Source organism: Rhinichthys klamathensis, unplaced genomic scaffold (assembly GCF_029890125.1).
Source record: "Rhinichthys klamathensis goyatoka isolate OS25496 unplaced genomic scaffold, OSU_Roscu_1.1 h1tg000501l_1, whole genome shotgun sequence".
In the NCBI taxonomy this organism is placed as follows: Eukaryota; Metazoa; Chordata; class Actinopteri; order Cypriniformes; family Leuciscidae; genus Rhinichthys; species Rhinichthys klamathensis.
The window spans coordinates 1,248,743-1,265,463 of record NW_026606982.1 but is presented as its reverse complement, the minus strand read 5'-3'; the positions used below and the strand labels follow the sequence as shown (position 1 = coordinate 1,265,463).

The 16,721-nt window shown below is 38.7% G+C and overlaps 1 protein-coding gene across 6 annotated transcripts in view; it reads right to left on the bottom strand.

Moving 5' to 3' along the window:
- Window positions 1-16,721, bottom strand: part of klhl13 (kelch-like family member 13) — a 79,555-nt gene that overhangs the window by 17,522 nt on the left and 45,312 nt on the right. For 3 of the 6 annotated variants that reach the window (XM_056237876.1, XM_056237877.1, XM_056237875.1), the window contains 3 exons: window positions 15,584-15,655; window positions 5,345-5,489; window positions 1,419-1,551 (listed from right to left, as the gene is read on the bottom strand). In XM_056237876.1, the coding sequence (XP_056093851.1) occupies window positions 1,419-1,551; window positions 5,345-5,489; window positions 15,584-15,655 (350 nt within the window). The remainder of the gene's footprint in view (window positions 1-1,418; window positions 1,552-5,344; window positions 5,490-15,583; window positions 15,656-16,721) is intronic. The other 3 variants (XM_056237879.1, XM_056237880.1, XM_056237878.1) reach the window with 1 other exon arrangement.

Here is a 16,721-nt window from a genome sequence, read left to right as displayed (position 1 = left end):
GACAGCACTTTTCTCAGCTACATGCACAGCCAAACTGTAACGCTGTGTCGTAACCTGACGGCACTTTTGTCTGTTCTCTTAGAATGCTGCACACATGACCTGACACAATCACAGCCAATCAGAAGATATTTCATGTATTTATTGTAACATCTTAAGAAGCTGGCTTTTGGGTCAATTAAATTTAATTGGTGTGGCTACCTGCCGCAATGTAGCAGAAATACAAACTCTGCGATCAACAAAATGTCCTGACGCCTGTCACGATGGGTTTGGACAAAAATTCAGATTTACATGGAAAAGCTTTCCTGAGTTATTATTCTACAATACAAGGGATAAACTGTTTATTTGATCAGAATAGAGTTAGGAACAAATTAAGGTCTCTCAGGTTATTATATGTACTGTTATTATATGTAAAAAATTGGTGCATTTATCAGGTGCAGTTACTGGACCTATGTGGGGCAGTAGTCATCATGAATTACTGATTTGCTGCTCAAGAAACATTTCTTATCATTTAATAGAAATGTATTTAACATATTTTTTTTGTGTAACATTATAAATGCCTTTATCTCCCTTTTTTATTTAGTATCCTTACTGACCCAATCACCGGCAATCTTACTGACCCCAAACGTTTTAACGGTAACATACTGAATGGCTAAGCGACCTACTTAGTGTTCATATCACCGTTGTTTAAAAACTGAACTCTTGATTCAGAGTCTTGCATCAATGAATCAATATTTCCCCAGCTCTAGTTAGGAAATTAGAGTATTCCCTCGACACGCCACTCCTTCATAATTGTTTTAGTGCTCTCTCATAATAGTTTTGTGTTAAAAACTCATTCAGGGTTTGGTAGCATGTAGTATTAAATGGCATAATTATTTAGGGAATAGCTGAACTCAATTCAAATAATGAAATGAAGTTCTTTCCATTGAACACATTATCTCTGAACAAGCTTTCTCAAATAACCCCGAGCAAATCTCTTGCTTTCTTATCTTTTTTACCTCTCTTGCTTTGTTTTTTCTTCCCAAGAAACAGAGTGTACTTCTGAGAGATAAATAGAGAGAGATGGGGGAGGGGGGTTGGGGCGAGTGAGGAAGGGGGGGGAATGGAGGGAGAGCTCTGAAGGAAAGTCTCTGGTGTGACTAAACAAGACTGCCATGCTACTGATATTTATGATATCAGACAAAAAAAATTAAAAAGAAAATTTAGAGACAATACAAAACACAAGCAAAAACAATCCAGAGCTGGTAGTACGGTATAGTGCATAACATTGAGGAAACATATTAGCTTTCTCTTCTGTCAAACTTTGACCTCTCAGTCCAAAAAAAACCCTCCTTGTTCCTCCCTTTATCCCTTCCTCACCTGGAAACTTGGCTTCACCTCACCTAATCCTTTGTTATCCTATGTCTTGTTCTCTCGCTCACCTGTAAACATGGCTTTAAAGTAGTCGCTGGAAGAGGCCATCATGGCTCGGTGAACAGGAAACACTTCATCCCCGTCTCCCGCCACCAATGTGACATCACACAGCAGGCCCTCTATCCTCAACTGGTCAAAACCCTGAGAGATGGAGAGAATAAAATAAAACACAGAGGAAGTGAGAGAACTGACAAGATTTTCTGTAATGCACTTAATGAATTCACTGAGGAGCAAAGAGAATGAACAAAAAGGTCTTGAGGAAAAAACAAAAAACAACAAACACATTAAAGCATCTGTTATCACCCATGAAACAGTGAATGTTAAGGAGTTGTATCATTACTATGCATCCCATGAGCGTCATTTCTGAATAAAAGATTGTGGGGTTAATTAATGAACAGGAGGTCAGATGCATGAGGGGACTGCAGCAGAGATGGACTCCCACGGCGGAGACAAGCCATAATTAACAGGATCGAGCAATCGTCCACTCACACACACACACTCTCAGAGTGCCGTGTCAGGCTCGATCCACCAGCATGTGCAAAAGCACATGCCAAGCATGTGCTAGGACATGAAATAAGGCACAATCCAATCAGTGATACACTTACTGAAATTACACATAAGCTTTTTAAGCACCAAACTCTGCACTACACCCTCTGGACTGGAGTTTTACAAACATGCCGCAAATCATGATAAACGTGGAAAAGCCAGCTGGCTGTCTTTACCGGCCTCATAACATCAGCGTCTGACGCAAAATCTAAAACTAAAAGCTTTGCTTGTAATGTGCCTCATTCGTAAGTCAATTTGCATAAATTTAGCTAAATATAAAAAAAGCTTTTGCTGCATCTAATGTGACAGTAAAAGCATTTTGTATTGAGGCATCTACAAATACAAACACTGTGTGTGCTGGCTATATGTATTGTAATAACATATAGCCAACAATTCTATAGATGTATAATAATAACAACAACAATTATTATTAGTAAATTAAACAAAAAAGAAAGACTTTATCTGCAGCCACTACTAGGCTATTACAAATAATAAGCATTATTATTATTGCAATTTTAAACAAAAAATAAATAGAATAAAAGAAACTCCAACCTAAAATATTAATTGTGCTAGTTTTGCCAGCACATTTACATAACTTCTTTATTAGGAAATGTAAAAAACAAAACAAAAAAAAAACATGCTAAAAAAACTAAACCTGCATACTCAGCTAAAACTCTCATTCTGTGTGCGTTCAGAATGAGGACACACAATGCCTGCGGATAAACATCGAATCAAATTAACTGAGTGCTGTTTCCCAACAAATCACTGGAATCAAATTTTTCAATTGATTAATTCATTTGATCATTTTTCCAGGGGTTAGTGATATTGTAGGGGGATGAAGGCTGCTGTGCTTAAGGACGCATTTGTCGTGACTCGTGACAGATTTAAACTGAAAAAAGTCATCATCCCAGATATGATAAGCGGCTGTCATAGTAATAGTTTTCCTTTCATCCCCAACACCAGGGCAAGTGTGCTCGTGACTACGCTATATTTGACATCAAACAGTTATATTATATAATCAACATTATATTTTAATGTTTGGGTGTCCTTAACCATGTGTGCTATGAAATAAAAAAGTTGTGAATGAATAACGCTATGAATCTCCAGCATGTGTCAAGACTGATAAGTTCAAATATTGTTTATCCATACTATCTTGATTTGACAAACTGATTCAAATCTTAATAAACTGCAATTTTAAGTTCACATACACACGATTCCTCACAGCAGCAGCTGGTTGGTGATCAATGAAATCCGTCAATGACATTGTGATGGGAATCAATACAGTGACCCTAACACATTAATGTCAGTGCTGATGCAATCAAGAGATCACGCAACTCGTGAATATGTCTGTGTGTGCGAGTGTATATACACTCTTCTCATGTAAACAAATAGTGAACCTACACTACCATTTAAAAGTTTGGGGTTAAGATTTTTTTGATAACACTTTACAATAAGGTTCATTAGTTAACATTAGTTAATGTATTACCTAACATGAACTAACAATGATCAATACATTTGTTACAATGTTTATTATCCTTTGTTAATGTTAGTTAATAAAAATACAGTCGTTCATTGTTTGTTCATGTTAGTTCACAGTGCATTAACTAATGTTAACAAATACAACCTTTGATTTTAATGACGTATTAGTAAATGTTGAAATTAATATTAACTAAGATTATTAAATGCTGAAGTATTGTTCATTCTTAGTTCATGTTATCTAAGGTAGTTAACTTATGTTAACCATAAACCTTATTGTAAAGTGTTACTGATTTTTTAATGTTTTTTTAAAGAAGTCTGTTATGATCACCAAGGCTGCATTTATTATAATTAATATTGGAAATAGAGATGTGATGGTGATAATATTCTCCCACCGGTTAATCGACTTGTGACAACAACACCGGTTTCATTATTCATTTTTTTTTACATCGCTTATAAAAAGCTGGTGCGGCAGTGTGCACTTCACTTTCACTTTTAAATTAGCGTCAATTCATCCTTCGCAGGGAGTTTGATTGACGTGATCTGACCGCGGATCTGACCGCACCAGTCACGTAACTGAAAACTATGAAAGCCGTGTGACCGCCCAACCAGTAAAAAAATAAAATAAAAATACATTAAAGAAATGATTCCCTCTGATTTTCTGTTTCATTAATAAAGTTTGACTACTCGCAGCAGTCTCGTATGCACTTAAAGCTCATGTGAATTGCACGTATAAAATGAAGTTAACGAACAACCTCGATCAGGATACGCCTAGGTCGCTGAATTTCACTGCGCTTCATGAAGAGTTTTTCTTTTGTGTGAAGAAGCCGTTTGCCGGAGATGTGTTAAAGATAGCGGAGTGCATTCATGATTATTAGGCTACCGGTAAAATAATCCTCCTAGCGCCTGGTCTGAGTGAGTAATTTACTCTCTCTTACCTTTATTCTTTGATTAACATTAATGACATTTAAAGACCAGCCGCTGCTGACAGAGACGCGATCTGACACACGTCCCATTTTCTCACAAATCTCTACGTTCATTTAAGACTTTGTTTAAATCATTTAAGACTGATCTTATGAGGACACTCGACAAAACGGACATTTTTTTGTGTCTGTTATGGTTTGTTCAAGCCCGAAAGAGAACTCGATACTGACGTACGTCTTTTCTGTTGGTCGTGTGTGTGTGTAATAGGCAGGACTTACAGCGCAGTCTCTTTAGTCTTAAAAAGCATTCACATTAATAAGAGCGTGATCATACAACGCAAGTCAACGGGTGACAGAAAAAAACGGATAGGCCTACTGCGTAATTGCGCTAAAATTTAACGCTTTAAACTTTTTTTTTTTTGCGGTGCCATGGTGGGCCGGTGTTGCGACTGATCACCGTGTAACACCGACTATCGTAGCAGGCCTAATATATATGTATATGGAAATAAGGCTATTACTACAATGTCTCTCTTCTAAACTTACATATTGTTACATAAAAGCAGTCATCTAATGAGAACACCATGCATCAGAGCGTTAAATAAATATGAACATATGCACACAAACAGAGGCAATCAGGTGTCCTTCACTTATTGATCTGTCTGAAATGACTAACTGGCAAATTCAAATTAAATTCTCACCTTTGTTCCCACACAAGCACATGCTGAAACCTGCCAGGTGACCCGCAGAAAGGTGCTAATGAATGTTCTCATGGACCTCAGGCAGGACTCTGGCCACCACCGATGATGATGACGTTGATGATGATAATAATAATAATAATATCATCTTTGTGTGAGATATAAAAATAGACTGCCAATAACAGCAGAGATGACCTTCACAGACTCTTCCAAACACAGAGTGGCAGATGGTGACGCCCCACATACCCACCCCAACGTTTAATAAGAGAGACAAATGTAATCACACACACTCACCTGTAAAACCACAGAGCTGTGTGTGTTGCTGGTAAAGAAGCGTGTGTTTCCTGTTTTCGAGGCCTGCAAGTGGGAGGACAGCCCCATTTCACTGCATCCCAGCGACACCTTCATCATCTGAGCATCATCATCCTCCACCAGTGATCTGCCCATCAGAGAGAGAAGTGGGGGGGGGGGGTTAATATGAAGGAATAACCCGTTAAGTGTGAGAGTGGTACAGAGATAATGGTGTGCGAAAAGATCAAATATGTTTGACTGCAAATATGTTTGATTCATTATGTGAAACAGATGTGGGTGCTTCCTGATTCTTCATTTAACACGAGTACAGCACAGAAACCCGCCTCAAATGACAAACATGTAGAATGTTAGTTTCCCACCATCACACAGAGGTTTAACACAATGTGACAACTGACATGAGGTCAAAGATAGGCCTCTCACTAATAATAAGACAAGCAAAAAGGTGTTTTTTTGGGGGGTTTTTGGGCCATGTTAAAGGTAGGGTAGGCAATTTTTTTAATAAACACTTTTTTTTATACTGGCTGAAACTCTCACATCCTGATAGCAATCAGTAATAGAAGTGGTCTAAATATTAAAACATATATCTTCTGTGGAAGTCTCAGGGCCAAAAAAGTCAGAGTTTTCAGTCCGAATGATACAATGACCTGCCTGCCTGTCAACATATGTATATCATACCCCGCTCGCGCAGACATCACATGTCATCAACGTGTTTCATGAGGCTTTGCAGAGTTTGTGTTTTGAAGGAGGCGTGGCTTTGGAGAGAACGCTCTGAAGGGAGGGTGGGATCTAATGCTTTCAAAGCTAGCTTGGCATGCTATTTTCCAAAATTGTCTACTCTACCTTTAACATTACTTTTTAGAGCACATGTAGTGCTGGGCGGTATACCGGTTCATACCGAATACCGGTGTTTATTTTTGTTGTAATGTTAGTTTTTAATATACTGTAATACCGGTGCTTAAACAACGTTCGGAACAAGGCGCGACACTGTCTGAGAGGGGTCTCTTTTCACTGTTGCACTGTGGTGAGCTGTGTGACGGTGAAGATGGATAGGTTCAAATATAATTGATAGCTGTCAAATTATATTACAGTTTTTCCCATACATTGGTTCACAATATCAACACTGCCCGCCACAAATAGATTTTCCAAAAAGCTTTGACATCGTTGAATAAACATGAGCACTGCACGCTTCAAAGTCAAACGCGGCGTGGGTGTTTTTATATGAATGTATCTTTGAAGGGAACTGACTGTCTTTAGAAAAGTTTCAATGTTATTTTCATTTAATCTTTCTTTATCTTTCCTGATAAAGCAGTGTTTATGAGCATTGCTGCTTTGTGTACAGCCGTTACCGGGGAAACCGCTGTCTCTGCCGCTCCTAAAGCGCCTCCTGCTGGCACCTCTTTGTAAACAGCATCATTTTGTGGGGCCTTGCAAACCTGTATTAATACTACTATACTAGCGTGGAATTTCTCTACAATATTCACTCATGACAGTAAAATAGGACATTCTAAGTCAATCTACTGCAGTTTTTCCTCTCGCAATCAGTAGAAAATGTGGTTAACACTCAGTCATGCTTGAAAAAAAAAAAATACCATCATATACTGTGAAACCGGGATAATTTTGAAAAATACAGTGATTTTGGTCATACCGCCCAGCACCAAGCACATGTAAAAAAATAATAATCATGAAATCCTATTAAATTGATCTTTTTCAGATGTTGCGGTCAGGCAGCTAGTTTGACCTTTTCCAAGTCTAATGGTAAAAGAGCAAACGGTCAGAACATTTTAAGATCCACCACTGCTAACAGAAGAACAGGTAAAGTTCATGTCCAGTGTTGAGGGTAGTAACGCGTTACAAATAACGTGCGTTACGTAATATTACTTTTCTGGAGTAACGAGTAAAGTAACGCATTACTTTATAAATGTACACATTAATATTTGAGTTACTTTAAAAAAAAAAGTAATGCGAGTTAGTTTTCAGTTTAATTAATGTGCATTAAAAAAGTACTGAATTAAAATGAACGTAGTCACATAGAATCGCGCACAACGCTAGTCAGAAACGGAGATGGCAGGCCAGAGCATTACATTACTGTGATGGAAGTATTCTCATTATTTTGTAATCGTCGAAGAAAAGGAGAAGGGAATAGTCGTTAAGTGTAGATTATGTGTAGGTGAAAAGCTCGTCAACTGCAAAAAACACCACTTCAAATAAAAAAAAAAACATCTGCATGCAAAGCACAGCACTACAGAGTTGGAAGAGAGAGAGAGCCGAATGATACCTGCACCCCGCTTCAAGCTAAACAACAAAAGCTTGATTTCAGTTCATCAGGTAAAACAATTCGTTCGACTGAACTCAAAATTGGTTGCTGCTTTTATTGTTGAGGAGATGCAGCCACTGTCCACTGTGGAGGTGCCCACATTTCGTAATATCATCAGCAAAATCTCTGTGACAGGGAAAAGGTCGGGGGGGTCTGCTGCCCAATCGCAAAAAATACTCTTAGTATTAGGATAATACTCTAACATTACATTAAGATAATACTTTTTTTCCCCCATTGCATTGCAGAAGTGATATGGACTTGAGGACACTTGTTAGAGGACACTTAATAGAAAACTCAAGAGTTCTGATCTATTGGAATCAACTTATACATGTATTTATGCCATGTGAAATCTTTCACATTTTAAAGCTGACAAATTTTATGTTTAATTGGTGATGTTGTTTGTTCTCTAGTATCATCCTATTGTTCTCTAATAAGTTATTAAACATTTTAAATGTTTAAGATATGTCTTTAGTCTAATATAACTTACTTCATAATGGCAATTATCTAGCCTATATTACACTCTTTATTATCACAATGGACAGTGAATTTACTTTATGCAGTCCATAGTCTACCCACAAGTACAAAAGTAACAAACACATTACTTTCAATAATCTGTAATGTTTATAGATCTTTTATATGGCATGCATCAGGAAGTTCTCAGAATATAAAATTATTCTATATTATTATTCAATATATAATTGTTTTTAAAAGAAAATGAAGGTGTAGGTTATATAGGCTGTTGTTGATTGCATTACTGCGTTAAACAATAGTACAAGAACTTCAAAAAAGTAAAAAAATAAAATAAAATAAAAAACCTGCAAGGCCTGAAAGAGATCAAGCCATAGCCAGGTAAGAAAAGTAACTGAAAAGTAACGCAAAAGTAACGCAACGCTTTACTTTGCATAAAAAGTAACTAAGTAACACAATTAGTTACTTTTTTGGGGAGTAACTCAATATTGTAATGCCTTACTTTTAAAAGTAACTTTCCCCAACATGGTTCATGTCTTTCTTTCTTCCTTCTCTTTCTGATATAACTGAAGAGCATATTTAGTGGGCCAGGGTCACACTTAGATTGATGGCTGGTCCACTCAATTAAATGAGACAAAATAATTTTTTTGTGGGAAAGGAGAAAAAAAAATCTTGCATATATGACAATAACAACAACTCAAATACATTAATTAAGCGGATGTCTCTCCCGAAACTTTGCAGCATGTATGTGGCCGCTGGTCAAGCATGAAAAAACAAAAGTTTTATTTAAATTGTGAACTGATTACATAATCAGCCAGAAAGTCGCTTTATAATCACTAAAAAGCAGTCACTCATCTCACCAAGTTACATTATAATCAATTAAGTGGTCTACACTCTATAATGAATCTCGTTTACATCGTGTCTATGCTTTGTTAATGAGAGGATTCTCGAGCAACAGAAATCAGCACCGAACAAAAACTGCAGTGTTTTGAGCGGTTAGTGGATTCTAACTTAAACACCTCTGATTGGCCATTGCGTTCAAGAAATCAACAGATACGTTTGTGATTGGCTACACTGCTCAGAGCTGTAAAAACACGTTGTAAATAGAATCCTTTGACACTCTCCAGAGCGCAAACACAGATATGCACAGGATCGTTTGCCAAATCGGCGATGGCCAATATGCTATTATTATGGAGAAAACTGAGCCTAGACAAGCAGTTATGGGCAGCTTTTCCCTCTAAAAGGAATCAGAAACGGCAGTAGTCGGTGGTTTGAGTGAGAATTTCACACTACTCTCAAGTCCCAGGACAGGGGAAGGCTTGCCCATCTGTACGTATGCCCAGTCTATGATTATTTATCTTTGTCTATTGTTCTTGTTCTCTTCATTGGATATTTTATTTATTAATGGATTTTTAATTTTTATGATTGATGTAACCAAGGTCTGCTCATTATAAAATATCTGGCCTTGCCACTGCACTGAAGACGACTGGAAGAAGGTTCTGTGGTCTGATGAGACTAATGGCGCTTTTCCACTGCATGGTATGGTACGGTTCGGTACGGCTCACTTTTGGCGCTTTTCCACTGCATGGTACCGTTCGGTATGGCTCGGCTCGGCTCACTTTAAATGGTACCACCTCGGTTGAGGTTCCAAGCGTACCGTACCTATACTCACTGATTGGTCAGAGAGAATCGTTACTACCAGCATCATTGGATTTGCAACACGAAACACCAAACCCGCTAGATTTAAATAGTCATTAACAGCCACCACAGTATTATTTGTTTGCACAATTTTTATTAAACGACTTGCTTGAAAAAAGAAAAAAGAAACTTGAAAAAAGAAATGGCTGAATCATGGGGACTAGTCAGTAGATGAGGTGCAGTCGACGTTCCTCTCGTTGGTAGCCGAGGACGAGGAGCGGATCCAGCTGGATATTGCGACCAGGAATTAAAAAGTTTTTCAGCAACTTTAACGAGCAGTCTATAATACATACATACCACCCACTTTGAAGCGGTAATAAACTACAGTGGAAAAGCAAACCGAGACAAAGCGAGCCGAGCCGTACCATGCAGTGGAAAAGCGCCCAAAAATTTTTTTGGGCAATCGTATTAAACACCATGTTTGGTATCCGCCATAAAACTGACTCAGAAACACATCGGCTCCACTGCGGTGGCAGCATCATGCTTGGGAAATGCTTCTCTGCACTCCCAGAAGGCTTGCACGGGTAAAATGAATACAGTAAAATGCATAGTAATCCTAAAAAAAGACAGAGTCTGCAAGATGCCTGTGATGGAGGATTTATTCTCCAGCAAAACAATGACCTGAAACGAAAGCCAAAGCTAATCAGGAACAGCCTAAATACACCAACGTCAATGTCCTGGAGTGGCGAGGAAAAAAAAAAAAGAAAGAAAAAAGACAACGACAGTATGTGAATTGCTCACTTTAGTTTAGTTTAGTTTAGTTTATTGAAGTTGCATCTTATATCATATTTACATACAATGCAAGAGCAAAAATCTTAGGTCTCCCCCCTCCCGACCAACAGCAGCTTAAGTGCCTATATCCATATGTTAAGAACACACACACACCCACACACACACCAACAATGACAACAATAAATTTAAAACTGCTCACAATGATTAAAACACAGTACATTACTGTGGCAAATAAATAAATAAGGTCTATCTATTGTTAAGAAGCCTAATAGCTTGGTGAAAAAATGAGTCTCTAAGTCTGCAAGTTTTTGCTCTCAGGCTGCAGTAGCGCTTGCCAGAGGGAAGCCGCTGGAAAAGGTTGCAGTTAGGGTGGCTGGGGTCCTTGACAATCTTTTGGGCCTTCTTCTTGCACCTCTCCTGATACAGTTCTGCTATAGGTACAAGCTCACAGCCGCATATTTTCTGAGCAGTTTTGACCACTCTTTGTATTGCTCTGCGGCTGTTTGTAGTGCAGTTGCCATACCAGGAGGTGATGGCCCCTGTGAGGACACTCTCAATTGTGCCCCGATAGAAGGCACAGAGAACAATGGGGCCCATGCCAAATTTCCTCAGACGCCTAAGGTGGAACAGGCGTTGCTGGGCCTTCCCCACTATTCCTGTAGTGTGTAGGTCCCAGGTGAGGTTATTGGTGATGTTGATCCCAAGGAACTTAAAACTGCTCACCCTTTCCACAGCATTCCCCTGAATCATCAAAGGAGTTAGTTCAGCTCTCTTCTTCTTCCTAAAGTCCACCACCAGCTCTTTCGTTTTTGCCACATTTAGTGACAAATTGTTATCCTGACACCATTGTACCAGATTCTCCACTTCCTCCCTGTACAACGACTCGTCATCACCTCTAATCAGGCCCACTACCGTGGTGTCATCAGCGTACTTGATAATGAGGTTTGACGAGTGTAATGGTGTGCAATCATATGTGTACAGTGAGTAAAGAAGAGGACTAAGCACACAGCCTTGGGGCGCTCCGGTACTCACGGTTAGAGGAGCAGAGGTGAAAGACCCCATCCTAACCACCTGACGGCGGTTACTTAGGAAGTCCAAGATGAGATTGCAGAGGTCAGATGGAAAACCAAGGCTGCTGAGTTTATTGACCAGTCTAGAAGGGATTATTGTATTAAATGCCGAACTATAGTCAATAAAAAGTAATCTGGCATAAGAGTTTTCATTTTCCAGGTGCGTTAGTGTATTGTGGAGGACTGTAGATATAGCATCGTCTATGGATCTATTTTCTCGATAGGCAAATTGATGGTGATCCAAAGTTTTTGGGACAAGAGTGCTGATGTAATCTCTTATAAGCCGTTCAAAGCATTTGCTCACTATCGGAGTAAGGGCAACAGGCCGCCAATCATTTAGACACATGATTTTTCATCACTTTAATCAGTGATCAGTCAGACAATCAATCTTACGATTTGATTTAAACCTTTTAGTGCTGCAGTTCCTAATAAAGTTGTCGGCCAACTGGCTTTGTTTTATTTACTTACTAAAGCCAATTTGTTTTCACAATTGGTGCATGGCAAGTACTAATTTTGGACCTTGTGAGCATATAAAATGATGAATAATTAAAAAGGCCTCATAATAAGCAGTTATGGTTACTCTGGGGCTAAGCCATGATGGCTCTTAAAGCGTGTGTATTTTCAGACAGCTAAAGAATTGTGTGCAGGACAATGGCATATGTACTATGAACGGTTTTATTAATTTTGTCTATGTACTTGAGCCTTTACCATGGAAACTATTACATTTTTTTTTAATGAGGCCTCAAGCTTCAATACAATAGCATCTAGCCAATTTCACAGACCTTCTGCTCACAGCTTTAAGCTTCATGCTTTTAAAAAAGATATCCAACCAGGAACAAATAAAGAAAAACAACACTATCTGGATTCACAAAGTGACCCACTGTATTGGATGAAGGTCAGGGGTTTTGGGAGCAATCATTCAGTGCTGTAGCACAAACACTGGAGGTATGGGTGAACAAAACAACAACAAAAAAACAGTAACTTATTGTGATACTCTTGTCACGATACAGAATCAATACACAGGTGGCACTTATTTTCCATTTCAAGGCATTGACAATTTTTTAAATAACTTAATACAGTCGACTAACTATTAGTCAACTAGAAGAGACTTGGTCGACCAAAATTGTATTAGTCCGTTAGTCGCAGAAAAAAAGGAAGTGGCGAAATCACGCAGGCTGTGAGGGACAGATCGTTAACGGCAGGAAATCCAAACATTTGTCCGTCATTCAGCTGCTCCCGACGAGCTGGATGGCGCCTTGCATGGCTGACACCGCTGTCGGTGAATGAATGGGTGAATGTGAGGCAATATGTAAAGCGCTTTGGTGGCCATTGGGTCTGTGAAAGCGCTATATAAATGCAGTCCATTTACCATTTACCATTCATCAACCTCAAATATGGCTTATCACTTGAAACATGTAAGTGGTAGCAACTTAACAAGTCCGCTCGCTCTAATGGTAACTTAGATAAATATGCGCTATTATGCGCATACCCGAGTGTTTGTGTGGAGAGCGCACTTACTGCATGACATAAAGCCATCACTTGCATTTAACTTAAAATACTCCGTCATTTTTGGTCATACAGATAAGAGTAATGTAAACTGTGAAGGGTATACTTTTATTTGTGTAAACTTTTTTGTTGTACAAACAACAAAACGTTTCCCAATCTGGATGTGCTTTCTGTCATCTCGGTCTTAGTGAACTTGAGCACGTCACAAAAATGAACCAAAACTCATCGTCCTCACAGACATGAGAAATATATCTATAGAAAACTTGAAATGTCTACTTTAAATGAACCAATTCAAATGGAAAATAAATATTCTCAGATTATGTAGGCTAATCCGTATGAAACGTGCATATAGGCTCGGCCACTACTGTGAAGAGGACGAGTCAGCATCGTTGACTTAATCTCTGCAGCCGAAATAAATTATTCAAATGTCTATTATAGACAGTCTCCTTCTGGTTTTTCCCCTACATTTGCCAGTGCGCTGTGGCAAGCTTGACGTGTGCGTTTGAGCACTGATTAGGCTATGTATTATATATAGGCAATTAAAGGCTCATTATTGTGATGAGCGACTACAAGTTGACTAAAATCTTTAGTCGATGGCAGCCTTAATAATTTTTTTAATCAAGTTTAACAGTGGAATTCCTGGTGGAAAAACTACATTACCCATGATTCTGCAAATAAATCTTCACCAGAGAATTGCAAAAAAAAAAAATAAAAAAAAAAAAAATATATATATATATATATATATATATATATATATATATATATATATATATATATATATATATATACATACATATATATACACACACACACATCAGGGTTTCCGTTGTCCGGGGAAAAAATGAAATGTCAGACAAAATTAAATCTCTCCGTTCAAATTGTCCGATTAAAATTGCGTAATAATCCCGCCCCCCTAACACAATATGAATTTGTGAATAAGCCTAAAATGTTTAAAGCAAAAATACACCGACCTTTGGCTATGTTATAAAGGAACAGGCTCTACCGTTAGAAAGTTATTAAACAACATCGCATGCTGCATTTCAAATAAAGCCCACACCTAAAACGGCTGTAATATAGACCTAAACAACGAACGATTGAGTGAGACGTTTCAAATATGGCCAGGCCCAGGCAGGCTAGCCTTAAAAGCTTTTTTCAGAGGCCAGACGCGACGGATGATGGTGAATCAGGACCATCTCATTATATAGATCAGTGGTTCTAATCTGCGCACTCGTAGGCTACAGTTTTTTTTTTCTCTCATCAAAACTGAATAGCCTATGTTCATCAGTGGTTACAGCCTATATCAAGCAGGGACACGTTTGTGTGCATTTTATTTTGTGATTTCAACGGAATGAATAGAGAGCCTCCGCAACGGCGATAGATTGAAACGCGCGTCCGAGTGAAGATTGCGCAACTCGCGCAGCGCGTCGTCCATGCAACTGATAGCAGCGGACACGAGCGCTCAGCTTGATTTCAAAAACAACAGATTTTAGCGCTAGATCTCTTATTTAATAGCGAACTAAATGAATGATCTGCTAGTTAACTGGAGATGTTTTATTTATTTGTATTAGGTACATCCGTGCCTCAATGTTTCAAAAAGTGAATGTGTGTGAAACCATAGTAAAAAACAATTGGTGTTGATCGACGCCAATCGGACATTCATGTTTTTTTGCATTTTGCATGTTGCATTCTATACGGCCTGATTATGTCATTTAAGTTACATAGCTTGCCTCCAGTTTTCCTCAACTTGACTAATTAAGAGGCGATATTTGACCGGCATATCATCAAAATGTCCGTAAAACGAAACCTCTGCTGGGGCCAGGGCACCATTTTTTTCTAGCGGAAACTGACACACATATAAATATATATGCATATTTTGCAATAAACATAACATATATTGTTTCAATGTATACATAGTCAACATCTTTAAAGCAATTGGTTTTCCATTGTTTTTAATTTGACGCATTTGCAGTGCTTCTTGGGATTTTAGTTCTTTCCCCAATTAAAGACGTTATATACAAGTCGTCTTGTACCACTGTCTTTTTGTCTAATTTCTAATTTTTCTTTTTGCTTCAAATCAAAGTTTTTAACTTTGTAGCTGGTTGACTTGGTTCATGGTTTATAATTCATTAACAAAGACTTTTTGAAAAACGAATAGTGAAAATTTGTCCAGAACCAAGACCGCTGAAAACGTCGGTGGACACTAATGCACTCTACTGTAACAAAAAAGGATAATATGTTCTGTATCGTGACCCAAGTTTCAACACGAAGGAAAATGGATGATTTCCAGTGCAACTGAGCTCCGGAGGAAGGGCCAGGCAGGTCAGGGAGTAACTACCAGACAATGAGAAGATTCTATGGTTTAAAAAAAAATTAACGAAAATGGCAGGCACAGTCACATGACACAAAAGCACAGGCAGCTGATTGGTGCATTACCCTGTCAGGTGATAGGTTGGAGATGCAGCAAGCAGAGAGTGGGTGGTCCACACCACAAACGAGTGCTGGTGGCTGCCAAAAACAACGAGAGATATAGCATCACTAAACACACGCACATTCCCAGAAAACATGCAAACACTCGCGACCCAAAGAAAAAGTGTACACACAGACACAAATCACAAGCGTCAATCTGAGAGAGCGAGAAATCACTAGGGTATTCATTCAATTATCCAGTTTAGATTGATCTGAGCCTCTAAATTACTGATAAATTAGATGATGATGACTAGTGATACAACTCGGTTTGATGAAGACAATTTGACATGAAATGGCAAAGCATAACACGCACACAACAGACTGTGCTGATGGGATCAAGATGAGACATGACAAAGCATGTACAAACCTTTATCCACCAAATGAAGACAGGATTTAGAAGACAACTAAAATCGGTAAAAACTCACACTATGCACATAACCATCCACAAAATATGATGCAGAAGGACAATGAGAGATATTTAGTGATTGGGGAGAGATTTAGATAAAAAATGGTGCAGAAAGAATGAAAGAGATACAGATGAATGGAGAGAGAGAGAGAGAGAGAGAGAGAGAGAGAGAGAGAGAGAGAGAGAGAGAGAGAGAGAGAGAGAGAGAGAGAGAGAGAGAGAGAGAGAGAGAGAGAGAGAGAGAGAGAGAGAGAGAGAGAGAGAGAGAGAGAGAGAGAGAGAGAGAGAGAGAGAGAGAGAGAGAGAGAGAGAGAGAGAACAAGGGTAAGCAAAAGAGCATTAGCTTAACAGCATTCTTTAATAATTCTGTATTATGGAGAACAGGAAGAACAGAGCTGAACAGGACAGGAGAACAGCTGGCCATCACCACAACCCCCCTCCCCCTCACACAACACACACACCTCACATATTCTGCTTTGATTAACCAACATCCTTTTCAACTCTCCTGGACCAGATCCCTGCTTGTTAATTCGAATTTGAGAAAATTTCTCTCTTTCTCTTTCTCTTTCTCTTTCTCTCTCACACACACACACACACACACAAACACACACACACACACACACACACACACACACACCTGCTCTATTTTCTCCTGATTCAGATCATACCTCTTCAAAACAGTTCAGTTACCCTGAGCAT